The following is a 13,930-nucleotide window of genomic DNA, read 5'->3' as shown; positions in this document are numbered from 1 at the left end:
ATATGGACGAGGACAGCTGTGTAGAGAAGTGCCAACCTTTAACTGTAGAAGGAACCTGTGGTACAGGTAAACCCAAGAAGACATGGGATGAGGTGGTGATGCATGAACTTTGAACTTTGGGCTTCACGGAGGCAATGACTAGTGACTGAGACCTTTGGCGATATGCTGTGCTTGAGAAGATCTGTCAAGCGAAGTGAAATCGTAGTTGTGGCTGATGCTGGTGTCATGTAACTGGTACCTGTGCTGGTGGGACATAAAAAGCACCTTTTGAGCGTTGGGCCTCACGGAAGCAAAGTAGCTGATGCCAGTGGCACATGAAAAGCACCTTTCGAGTGTTAGACCTCATAGAAGCAATGACAAATGACTGAAACCTTTGGCATTATGATCAAGCCAAGTAAAATTGCAGTTGTGGCAGATACTGGTGTCATGCAAATGGTACCTATGCTGGTTGCATGTAAAAAGCACCCATTACACTCTCAGAGTGGTTGGTGTTAGGAAGGTCATCCAGCTGTAGAAACCATGCCAAATCAGACTGGAATCTGGTACAGCCTTCCAGCTTGCCAGCCCTGGTCAAACCATCCAATCTATGCCAGCATGGATGATGGTCATTAAATGATGATGATGATGATGATGTGACATCCATAAAAGTAACTGTCTGGTTAGCCCCAAAACTTGAAGATATATCTGTGTGTTTTTTATGTCTTGATATTGTGTAATAATTTTAAATGAGCATTACTCATACAAGTGATTTTGTTCATTTCCTGTCTTTCCTGAAAAATATGTGTGGCATTGGGGAAATATTACCTTGCTTGGAATAAGGGTTGACAACATAAGGGCATCTCACCATAAAAATAGATCACCCTCAATGAATATATGTATATATTCATTTGCTTGTTTTATGTCTAATGACTTATTCAAAGCCATTATGGGTGAAGCCTGAGGTCCCAGTCAAACTAATATTATCAATAAATTTCACTCTAATTTATGTTGAGTCCCAGCTTCAGTAAATGTTTTTGTTGTTTTTCCATAAATTGATTAGCAATACCAAATAATGCATTTATATATATCAGGCATGGCTGTGTGGTTAAGAACTTAGCTTCTCAGCCACACAGTTTTGGGTTCAGTCCCATTGCATGGCGTCTTGAGCAAGTGTCTTCTACTATAAGCTAAGGCCAACCAAATCCTTGCAATCTTTGCACACATGATGGACACTCCAAAGTATCTCTATGTTTATTTTCCCAGCCCATGAGTATTGTATGTTAAAAAAGAATAGAATTAATAGCTAAACTTTATGTATTTGTAAACAGAACGGTACAAATATATCTAATTTTAGTATTTGCTGCCTAAGTATCTCGTATTATATATGTAGAGATTTTAATTACTCCTTTCTTCAATGCATTATTTTTATACATACATATATGTTGAAAAAGTTTATTATTTACTCAACATTCTATTAATCGGTTCATGGAAATTCCATGGGTCCCGCTAGTAAAAGAATAAAAGAATAGTAATTTTTATTTCTGTTGGCTCTATTTTCTTGTTTTCAATAGTGATTTTTTTTTCTTGACTTTTCATATTCTTTTGGTAGACGTATGCTGTTGTCAGCAGTACTCAAGAACCCTCTAATAAGCTGCCCAAAACCACCACTGATGAAAGAGAATTTGAAATCATTGAACGAGGTATGTTATGTTTCCTTCTGCCATTTATGTCTGAATTTGTCGTTCATTCTCTTCTTTTAAGGATGAAGATGATGAAAATCTTTTTGTCAGTCCTGATTAATCCATCTTTTGATCAAAGGCTGCTCAGGACCAAATTTTGAATATGTCTTTTGCTAAGACATTGGAGTAGGATTTCAGGATGATCTGAATGCTATTTAATCAAAGACATTCTTGCCTTGACTATCCAGACTCTTCTCCAGATAATGGTGTGTGATTTGAGTGAGGCTTGGTTGCTATTTGAAGCAGATTATGCGTCAATGTAGAAAGTCTACATCATTATCATTGTCGGTAACAAAGGTTCCCCTCTATGGGCATAAGGCAATTTGTATCAAGTTTCATCTGTTTTGCTTTTTGTCTGTTTTACTGTCCTGACATGAATTAAATGAACTTGTTGAGGCAGATTTTCTTCATATGTGTAACACATCCCGCTCAAAAGGTCCCTGAATAAGGTTAGTTTAAGGATGATGAATAAAACACCCATGTTTCGAGAGGTGAATTGTTCAAACCCCCCCAAATTTCTCTCAACACATGGCTATGTGTTCCTCAACTACTCCTGCTAGTGATCAGAGATGTACATATCGTCAGCCACTAAGAGACATGCTCAACTGGTTAAGGTCAAACAAATGACAAGCAAATCTATGGTATTGAGCAGAATATTTGCTGTCGTCCATCTTTTGCACCAAGGCTAAACCATGTACATGATAATGCATTTGATAGTTTCAGGTAGGTTTCTGTTGCAGCACCTGCTACACTTCCATGTTGCTGGGGTGTGTGCAGCATTGTGTGTTCTTTTTTGTTGTTGGGGGAGTGCAAAATCTACCCAGTATTGCATTGCATCAGTTTGTTTTGTTATGAGGTTTATCTTGAGACTTTTGTTGTATTAGCATTTGTATTGTGTGTGTAATGCAAGTTGTGTTCTTCTGTTGGGTCTCTGGCATGTAGAATACATGTGGTTTATTATCATTATTATTATTATATGAAAATACACATATTATTTTCCTGGGTATGATGGAAAGTTCAGTTGTCCACAGCCAGCAGACTAAGTTGACACTTATTTACTAGTCATGCTTCAAGAATCCTACGGAGAATTCTTGCAGTTCTAAGCAATGCTGATATTTGTAGGTGTTCTACCTTCACACTTGCACCAATCTTTTTCAGCCATTTTGGTAGTTGAGTGCTGATGCTTCCAAGTGCACCAATTACTATAGGTATCACGCCTACTCTCCTCATTAACCACAATCTTCATACTTCCCACTTCAGATTGTCACAGTTGTTTATTTTTTCTTCTTTCACATTGATCCTGTTGACACCGGGGCATGCTATGTTGATTATCACACATGTACTTCCATTTTTATTCACCACAACAATGTCCAGTTTCTGATGTCTGGTTTGGTGATCGCACCGATTATTGTTGTTGTTGTTGCTACTGCTGCTGCTGCTGTTGTTGCTGCTGCTGCTCCAGTGAACTGGCAGAATCATTAGCACACTGGGTAAAATGCTTAGCGATATTTCACCTGTCGCTATGTTCTTAGTTCAAATTCCACCAAAGTCGGCTTTGCCTTTCATCCTTTCAGGGTTGATAAAATAAGTACCAGTTGAGCACTGGGGTTGATGTAATCAACTCATCTCCACCTTCCCAAAGCTGCCCTTGTGGCAAAAATTTGAAATAATAATAATAATAATAATAATAATAATTATTATTATTATTATTATTATTATTATTATTATTATTATTATCATCATCATGATCATCATCATCGTCATCATCTATCCAGAAGTTTATAATCATATTTTTGCCTTTCTTGATTGTTTAGATGATCGGTTTGTTTACCCAATGACAGAAAAATATTGTGTACAGCTTTTTTCACCAGTCAGCTGGGAAGTCATTCCTAATACAAAGTAAGTAATTTTTTCACTGCTGATGACAAAATAAACATTTTCTAAGAATTACATAGTTTACATAAATGTGCTTGTTTATGTATATATTTATGTTTAAGTTATATATGCTCAGTGGGTTGCTGGGTGGTTGTACTGTATACTGTGAGTCTACAGCAAGTTAGCTCCACAGAAACCCATCCTTCTCTAAATTGGGCCATTTTCATGTGATGTACATGACAGTCAAAGACACAAATTTTGAAGTGTCATCATTGTCTTTTAATGTCCATTGTCCATGCTGGCATGGGTTGGATGATTTGACCAGGTCTGGTAAGTTGAGGGGCTGATTTGGCATGGTTTCAATGGCTGGATGCTCTTCCTCATTTGTAAATTTTGAACATTCACAAGAGTTGAATTGATTCATTTTTTATAGTAAAGTTTGACTACCCCGGCAAATATTAAAACAAAAAAAATTTTTTACCTGGAAAGTATCTTTTATCTTCTATCTTTTACTTGTTTCAGTCATTAGACTGTGGCCATGCTGGGGCATCACCTCGAAGAATTTTTAGTTGAATGAATTGACTCCAGTACTTTTTCTTTTAAGCCTGGCACTTATTCCATCAATCTCTTTTTTGTCAAACCACTAAGTTATAGGGACATAAACATACCAACACCAGTGGTAGTATGGAACAGACACAAAAACACACACACACACATGATGGGCTTCTTTCAGTTTCTGTCTTCAAAATTAACTCACAAGGCCCAAGATGTGTCACACAGTGAGACTGAACTTGGAACCATGTGGTTGGGAAGGAAGCTTCTTACCATACATCCTTGAAAAAGATCCAAAAAGTGTAACATACATGACATTGCATAAAGTAACTCTTTTTACTTGTAAGCATTAGTTGCTAATTCCTCTGAATTTCTCCAGAGCAGCACAAAAAACAATAGTGTTTGTTTATATTGATCTTGACATCTCAGAAAATGCTATTGAGCTTGTTAGACAACAATATCTGTGATGAAAATTCTCATTTACCTGCTAACACAAATATAGTCCTTCTCTCTCTCTCTCTCTCTCTTACACACACACACACACATACACACACACACTCTCTCTCTCTCTCTCTCTCTCTCTCTCTGTCAGTCTAATCCAGGGGTTCCCAACCTTTTTCCTCTGTGGGCCACCAAAATAAGTAATTTTTTCCTGTGGACCACCCCAAATTTTAAATTTATTATAAAAGAACTGCTACTCATAAATATTAGTATCACTTTCACTTTGCAATGAAAGTTCCTTTTTCGTTCTTGTAAGGGATATCACGGAGAACAAATAACTGAGAACACCAATAACAAAACCAATTTGCAAATGCACATGATTCTCAAGAAAGCTTTATTTGGTAGAATCGAATAGAAAAGGTTATTGAGTCGTGGAAAACACCCCCTTTTATTCAGTAAAAAGCTGGACAGTTAAAATATAACAATGTGAAGAGTAAATTAAAACGATTTACAGTACAAAAGGTCGTGTAAACGTTTGAAGGAATATAACAAATTGAATTAACTTAAAAATGTCAGCAACAAGTTGTTGGGAAAAACATCAAGAAACCTTCAGTGAGAGCCTTGGGCTTGCTTTTTATCCACAAGCTGAGAATCCTTCGCTCTTTTTGGCTCAAGGAAATTCTCAAATCAGCATTGTTATTGAGGTTTAAATGCCTCACCTGCTTCATGAACAAGTGGAGGACAAGGGAAAATCCCTTTTCAGCCAAGTAGGATGTCGGGAGATTTATAATAAAAAGCTCGACTTGTTCAAACAGCTTTGGATATTCGTGAGAATTATTCAACCAAACCTCGACCCTGTTGTTTTCAGACGATTTGTGCAGATTATCATCTACTGTCACCTCACATAGCTCCATCTGAACGCATTCTAGTTGAACAAGTATATCGTTCATAGACATTGTGTGAAGAGAGTTCACAAAAATTGGGATATTTAAAGCCAAAAGATCTTCAAAATGAATATTGAAGTTTTCATGAAGGAAAGATAGATGCCTGATTATATATTTGTGCAAATCGTTATCTACCGCAACGGTTTTTTAAGTTTGCGAACTGCAGAAAATTATGATCTTCAATTTGAAGTTTCCAAAGAACAAGTTTATTCACAAATACCCTTATCAAATGTCTGGCTTATACAATGTTGATGTTTTGCTTTTGTAAAGAAATATTGAGATCATTAAGTTATTGAAAGATTTCATATAAATCAAAAATTACAGGTTTTTTTCTGAGAAAGTGATTCTGTCATTGTTGCATCAGTCTGTTGAAGAAACTCTATGACTTTATCAAAAAGTGCCACAAAACATCCGAGACAACTTCCCATTGATAGCCAGCATATATCTGTTGAATACAACAAACAGCCGAATGTTTCATCTTTGCAAGCTTCTTGAAAGTTCCTGTCTTGATGAGCAGAGCTTTTGATTTTTTTTACTGTGGAAGCAATTAAATCTAGGGTTTCAGAAAATATATTATTTCCGGTTCTTTTTGCTATCAGGTTTTCTCGATGGAGAACGCAATGAATTGTGAAGATGGGATTAAATTCTATCCATCTGGCAACAAAACCCTGGAATTTACCAATCATAGACAGTGCTCCGTCAGTGCATATTGATATGAGGTTGAGGGGATCAATACCATTTTTAGTAAGATAATCCATGACTGCATTGTAGATATCTCTCCTGTGTTTTTCAGTACTGTTTTCATAAAGTGTAGGTTTTCACAAACTGTGGGTACCTTTCACATAGCAAGAAAGGCAAACACAGCACATTTGTTGGTCAAAAGTGCTGTCATCCACTGTCAACGAGAATTTGCAGTGTTGCAAATCTTCTACAACTATGGCTTCAACATCTTCAGCTATTTCACAAATGTGGGAAGATACAGTGTTGTTTGAAAGTGGAATACTTGCTGAAACTGAGGCAGTGTTCGGCACATTAGCAACTTTATATGCTTCAAGTATGGAGGGCCTAATCAAATCTTCGCCAATGGTGTGTGGGCAACCCTGTTTTGCTATCATGAGTGAAATGTTATAGGATGCCTGCTGACCAGAATGGTTGTTAGTATGGATGAGGAAATTTTTGAGCGATGAAGATGAGACATTTTTTTTGTGATGGTATTTTTCGAAGTACTCCTTTGGCTTGCCAAATAAACCAGGATGGATTTTTTGTAGATGATACAATTTCATTGAGTCATTAGTTAATGCTTTTGAGCAGATAATACATTGTGGTAAAAAAGTATCTTCTACACTGGATACAAAACATTATTTGATATAATATTTGTGATATCGTCTACAGAATCTTTTTTTCAAGTTGATGGACGGAGAATTAAGGGGTCATTTTTCCATATCACTGACAGCAAAATTTCTACAGATTACAACTAGACTAACACTTGTGTAAAAATGTATGTACCTGGAGAGATAATATGATATGTTGGGTAAGCTGTAAGAACTGTGGTTTCATTAGTAATCCTCAATTCAAAAGTCAGGTAGAAACCACGTTCGCGTTAACCTGCCGAGAACACAATTGTTTGTGTGTTTTAATGCGCACTAATGTGGATCTGGTTGTACACATCTGTACCTGTCTGGTATGCGTCCGTGTATGATTGGATAGCTAATCGTCCAATAAGCAATGAGTGTTCGTATGTGCTCATGTATATGCGATGAGTCGACCTTGGCGGAATTTGAACTCTGAATGTAAAGATGGACAAAATACCTCTGTGTTTTGTCTGGCATGCTGTCTTAAATAAGTTAGCCTTTTATTCTTTTACTTGTTTCAGTCATTTGACTGTGGCCATACTGGAGCACTGCTTTGAAGGATTTTAGTTGAACAATTCAACCCCAGGACTTAATATTTTATGCCTAGTACTTATTCTATTGGTCTCTTTTACTGAACTGCTAAATTACGGGGGATGTAAACACACCAAAACCAGTTGTCAAGTAGTGATGGGGGACAAACACAAAGACACACACACAAACACACACACACACACACAGATATATACACATATTGTTGTTTGTTCCTTCTTGAGCCACGCCTGGCTCATAGGGCCAGTTTCCCAGTTTCCTTGGTGTATAGGTTCCTCACTTGGACGGGACGCCGGTCTGTTGCAGGTGTGCTGCAAGATGCAGGAGGAAAGAGTGAGAGAAAGTTGTGGCGAAAGGGTCAACAGAAGTTCGCCATTACCTTCTGCCAGAGCTGCATGGAGCTTAGGTGTTTCACTCATAAACACACACATCGCCCGGTCTGAGATTTGAATCTGCAATCCCTTGACCGCGAGTCCGCTGCTCTAACCACTAGGCCATGTGCCTCCACATATGCACATATATATTTATAAATAAAATGCATTAGAAGAATCAATTTATTAGACAGAGTTCAATAAGTGTCATAAAATAAATGTATATAATTTAACCAGACAGCTGTTTCTATTGCAAAGGACCATATTTCAGGTATACAATTGAAGAATAGGTATTTCAACAAAAGTAATACACATTATATTATGTTGAACTGGATAATCTTGTAAGCTTCAGTTTTGAATTTGATTTGGTGAGTGAGAGGAATAAATTAGTTAGAAAACAGAATCTGTATAATATGATAGCAAAAAAGAAAACTAAAGGTACTAATTTTAACCCTTTAGCATTTAAACCGGCCATATCCAGCCAGAAGTTTTCTGCCTGTTTTATGTTCAAACTGGCCAGATCTGGTCTCTCATGTCAACCCTACAATATTGTTTTAAAAATTTACAGCTACCTCATCAAAAGCTCATAGCTACAAGATAATGCATGATTAGTTCAAAACAATGTGGATAAAAAAGCATTCATTTTGGTAGAATAATGCGAACACTAAAGGGTTAAATATTGAAATATTTAATTATTGTCCACTGATGAGTTCCAGACATAATATAATAATGTCTATTACTTTTGATAAAATAGCAATTTTTCAATAGTATATGGTCTTTTGTGAAAGAAACAACTGTCTGGTTAGATTTAATTAAACTATCCATATTAGCATCAAAACCTGTTCAATTTATTTGATGACATTAATTGGATTTCGTTTAATAAATTGATTCTTCATATGATTTTTATTTATATAAATTCATATGGAAATGAAAGGAATCCTTTAAATAAAGTATGATTAAAAAACCTTGGAAACCTAGGGAATACTACCCTAAACGGAAGAAGTATTTTCATCTGGAAAAATATAATATATATATATATATATATATATGTTGTTGGCACTCTGTCAGTTACGACAACGAGGGTTCCAGTTGATCCAATCAACGGAACAGCCTGCTTGTGAAATTAACGTGCAAGTGGCTGAGCACTCCACAGACACGTGCACCCTAACGTAGTTCTTGGGGAGATTCAGCATGACACAGAGTGTGACAAGGCTGGCCCTTTGAAATACAGGTACAGCAGAAACAGAAAGAAAGAGTGAGAGAAAGTTGTGGTGAAAGAGTACAGCAGGGTTTGCCACCACCCCCTGCTGGAGCCTCGTGAAGATTTAGGTGTTTTTGCTCAAACACTTGCAACGCCCAGTCTGGGAATCGAAACCGCAATCCTACAACCATGAGTTCGCTGCCCTAACTACTGGGCTATTGCGCCTCCACTATATATATATATATATATATATATATACACACACACACACACACACACACACACGATGGACTTCTTTCAGTTTCTGTCTACCAGATCCACTCCCAAGGCTTTGGTCAGTCTGAGTCTATAATAAAAGACAGTTGCTCATGGTGTCATGCAGTGAGATTGAACCTGGAACCATATGTTTGGAAAGCAAGCTTCTTACCACACACCCACACCTGTGCCTAAATAAAGTTTGTAAATATTGGGTTGAAACCCCTTGGCTCGAAAAATTCAAAAGACATTCTGCCATTGTACAAAAGTGATCTTTCAAATAATGTAGATAATTTTTTTTTCATCTTTGATGCTTCTTCTTATGCAGATGAAAAATGTCTGCTCAAAGAATGTAATAAACAAATTGCTTTTATAAAATAAGTGGTGATGTATTGAATATTGTATGCAAAAGTTTCTCGATTAATTGAAATAGTGAGATGTGGCTGTGTAGTAAGAAGTTTGCTTCCCAACCACATGTTTTGGGTTCAATCCCACCGCATAGCACCTAGGGTAAGTGTCTTGTACTACAGCTTTGGCTGATGAAAGCTTTGTGTGTGGATTTGGTAGATGGAAGCTGAAAGAAACCTGTTGTATATGTAAATATGTATATGTATGCGTGTGTTCTGTCTCCCTGTCTTGATATCATCTTCATACAAGTGAGATGGTTTATACCCAGTCTTCTGTGAAAAACATTTTTTCAATATAGAGACAATGGTGACTTGAATGAAAGAGAGAATGGAGTCGTTATAGCAATTGCCTCAACATTCTGAAGTTACCATCAAAAATCCACATTTTTATAAGGCTCATTGGAAGGTTCCAGGAAGTCTAATCACATGATGGCTGATTAGTCACTTATTGGTTGGTTAACTGGATGTTCATGTGAAATGACAGTGATCCCAACACGACATCTGCATGGCTGTCCAGTGATTTGATTTTGAATCTGCTATGCATTCAGATGTGTACAGTGAACAGAAATCAAACTATTTGTGGTATAAGAAATGGAAGTAGGACATAACTTGGCAGTTATAATTAAAGTATTATTGCTGACTAGATATTTGTTTAGCTGGCACACTCTTCCATTAAACTCTACCATTAATGTGTGCTAAGAATCACATCTTAGCTATGTAAGCAATACTAGAAAGTTATTCTGAGCATTTGTATCGGATTAGTAACGTTTCAAAATTGAAATTATTTTATAAGTTCTGTGGGTGGAGGAGGAAATTTATGTAGAAGTTGAATGAAATGAGAGATGTGTGTGTGTGTATGTGTGCATCTGCAAGAGGAAGGCATGACTGCAGACAACATTAACTGGTCATATCAACTTCTCCAAGCCAGACCAGTGTTGGAAAATGAAAGGGAAAAATGTGCTTCTTGATTATAGCAACTATATTTTATAATCCATGTGCTCTGCTTACTACTGTATATTCTAATATGCTTAGTTTTTATTTTGTAGTTTTAGATTTTTTTTTATTTAATACTGTTCTTTTGATTCTGAAACCACTTTGCTAATTTGATCACTTGTTTCTATTTTAAAATGTTGTTGCTAGTTGGGTTTTCCATGTATAAATAACAATAAGAAATTACATCTTCCTCATCATCAGGAGTTGTGTGTGTGTATGTGGTAGTGGGGTGTTGTCTCAAACAAGATACATCTTACAACTAAGTTGCGAACAACTTTTAATGATGAAAAGAAGACATTGAATTCTTTTGAGTGTTTGAATTAGAGAGAGACAGAGAGAGAATCGAAATAGATCTAAATTGATATAACATATATAACTTATACACACCCATTTATCTCTCTCTCTCTCATATATATATATATATATATATACACACACACACACGTTTAAATTGATATATATAAATAGATCTAAATTTATGTATGTATTTTTTTGTATATATACATACACATATATATATACACACGTGTGTGTGTGTGTATATATATATATATATATATATATATATATATGCATGTATGTGTATGTATATATACAAAAAATACATAAATTTAGATCTATTTATATATATCAATTTAAATGTGTGTGTGTGTGTGTGTGTGTATATATATATATGTATATATATATATTTATGTGTATATATATATATATATATATATATATATATATATATATATATATATATATATATATATGTATATATATATATATAGAGAGAGAGAGAGAGAGATTGATAGCTGTAAATTGAGAGGAAGAGAGAAAGAGAAAGATTGCTGGTAGCGTAGATAAAGGAAACCATGATTAAAAGGAATAGCCTAGACATTGTCACAGATGTCAGCTGTTCTTAAATATCTTTGTTGTTCTTCTCTCTGATTTTATTAGAAAGGGAAACATGTTCATTAATCATATTCTCCTACTGGTTTCAGTCATTGGATTATGCTCATGCTGGAGCACCGGGTTAAATTGTTAACTGAATGTCTTTGTAAATCTTGAAAGAGATGGAATAAGATTCACTATTATTGAATAAAACACTTTGTGTATGATAAATGGATGGGATTTTCGTAACACTACAATTGGAGTTGTAATATTTATTATTATAAGATGGACTAGAGAATGTACTGCTTGTTCTTTTGTTATGAAATGTAATAGATTCTTATTTTAGTGTACTTACATCTTCTTGTCTGTTAATAAAAAATGTTCTTCTCATTATTTGTAGTATTGATGTTCTTTTGTGAAATGTCCAGACTCTTGCTGCAAGTTTTATTATGTATTTGTTATAGGATTGAATTTTTGGATTGGGAACATGTTACAACACTTGTGAATGTATCTATGAGGAGTGAAGGGACGCTATCTGGTTACAAGGGATACTGTGTAATGGGGACTAATTTCTCACTAGGAGAAGAAGTACAATCTCGCGGTCGGGTAAGTAAATGTAAAACATTTAATTTTAGTTGACATTTAATATTTTCTTTGATTCATTATCGTCATCATTATCATCATTATATAAATATATATATATAATATATATATATTAGTCCTCATCATCATATATATACATATATATAGTCTGGTTCTCTGTTGATTACGATGGCAATTGTTCCAGTTGCTTTGATTAACCGAACAGTCCACTCATGAAATTAATATGTTAGTGGCTAAGCGCTCTGCAGGCACACATGTAGTCTCCAGGGAGGTTCAGCATGACACAAAATGTGACAACGCTGGCCTTTGAATTATAAGTACAGCTCATTTTTGCTAGCTGAGTGGACGGGAGCAATGAGAAATAAAGTACCTTGCTCAAGGAAACAATGCACCACTAGTTATTGAAGTCATGACCTTACAATCATGAGCCAAATATCCTAGCCACTAAGTCACAGGCCTTCTTGCACACACGCACATGCACACACACACACACACACACACACACACACACACACACACTCACTCACACACACATTAGTAAGAAGGAATGTTTAAATTATAAATACCATGATCTAATGTAATACATGCTTTGCCTATTCATTCTTTCTCTCAAATACGTATCTGCTTGCTCAATGATGAACCACTTATAGCCATTCTTTGCTAGGCAGCTACATCACCACTTTTGTTTTAGTTGCAGTTCAAGACAGAGTTTTAGTAGCAAGTCAACCTGAGCACTTACTGTATATGCATATTACATTACATCATTAGACACAATTTTATTGCTACTCTCTCTCTCTCTCTCTCTCTCTCTCTCTCTCTATATATATATATATATATATATATATATATATATATATATATATATGTATGTATAAAATTTAATAGTAATTACTTTTTCTTCTAATTTTCAGATAATAATTTTTGATATCATTGAGGTAGTCCCCGAACCAGGGCAGCCTTTAACTAAAAATAAAATCAAGGTGAGTTTTAAAAGATTCTGTGATAACTTCTTTTCTACTTTTCATCATCTTCATCATTTAATATCCATGTTCTGTGCTGGCATGGGATGGATGATTTAACAGGAGCTGCTGGGTACAAGGACTGTATTATGCTCCAGTGTTTCCCTTAGCATGCTTTCTGTGGCTGAATGCCCTTCCTAACGCCACGCCAACCATTTTACAGTGTATGCTTGGTGCTTATTTCATGCCACCAGCACTAGTAAGGCTGTTTGCTAGACTATGAACCTGAGGAGATAACTTTATGTTAAGAGATGAAGGCCAAAAGATGGGTAAAAATATGAGAGAATGGTTCAGAGCAAAACAAGTTTTTTGCTGTTGAGGAGCTGCATGTCTACTCATATTTTAAGTTGATATATTTCAAAATCAAGATATTTAACCATCTGCCTACTTACATGAAGTTTTTGTGAGAACCTAAAGGCAAAACATATGAATTCAAATAGATTTCAGTATCTTTTTGCATGGTACATGTTGCAAAAGGTAAATGTGAAATATTAAGTATCATTTACTTGGTTGGGCATATTGATATATTGTAAGACAATCTTATTTCTTGGATTCTTTTTTAAATGTTGTGTTACTATTTCTTCTTAGGTAATCTATGAAAAAGAACAAAAAGGACCTGTGACAGCTCTTGCACAAGTTGAAGGCTTCTTATTATCTGCAATTGGTCAGAAGGTAATCTTCAGCTCTTTTAATCCATTTGTTGTATTTCTTTCTATAAGCTTTAAAAGCAAAATAATCTCTCCTTTTCTTTCTTGTGACTAGAGTAAATTTCTA

The 13,930-nt window shown here is 35.5% G+C and overlaps 1 protein-coding gene across 1 annotated transcript in view; it reads left to right on the top strand.

Moving 5' to 3' along the window:
* The window catches only part of LOC115213147 (cleavage and polyadenylation specificity factor subunit 1), a 106,770-nt gene that overhangs the window by 57,675 nt on the left and 35,165 nt on the right, over positions 1-13,930 (top strand). Inside the window, exons 28-32 of the mRNA XM_029782081.2 lie at positions 1,589-1,679; positions 3,533-3,617; positions 11,999-12,140; positions 13,049-13,117; positions 13,745-13,828. Of these exons, the coding sequence (XP_029637941.1) occupies positions 1,589-1,679; positions 3,533-3,617; positions 11,999-12,140; positions 13,049-13,117; positions 13,745-13,828 (471 nt within the window). The remainder of the gene's footprint in view (positions 1-1,588; positions 1,680-3,532; positions 3,618-11,998; positions 12,141-13,048; positions 13,118-13,744; positions 13,829-13,930) is intronic.

Source organism: Octopus sinensis, linkage group LG6 (genome assembly GCF_006345805.1).
Source record: "Octopus sinensis linkage group LG6, ASM634580v1, whole genome shotgun sequence".
Taxonomy (NCBI): domain Eukaryota; kingdom Metazoa; phylum Mollusca; class Cephalopoda; order Octopoda; family Octopodidae; genus Octopus; species Octopus sinensis.
This window is presented reverse-complemented; position numbering and strand designations above follow the sequence as displayed.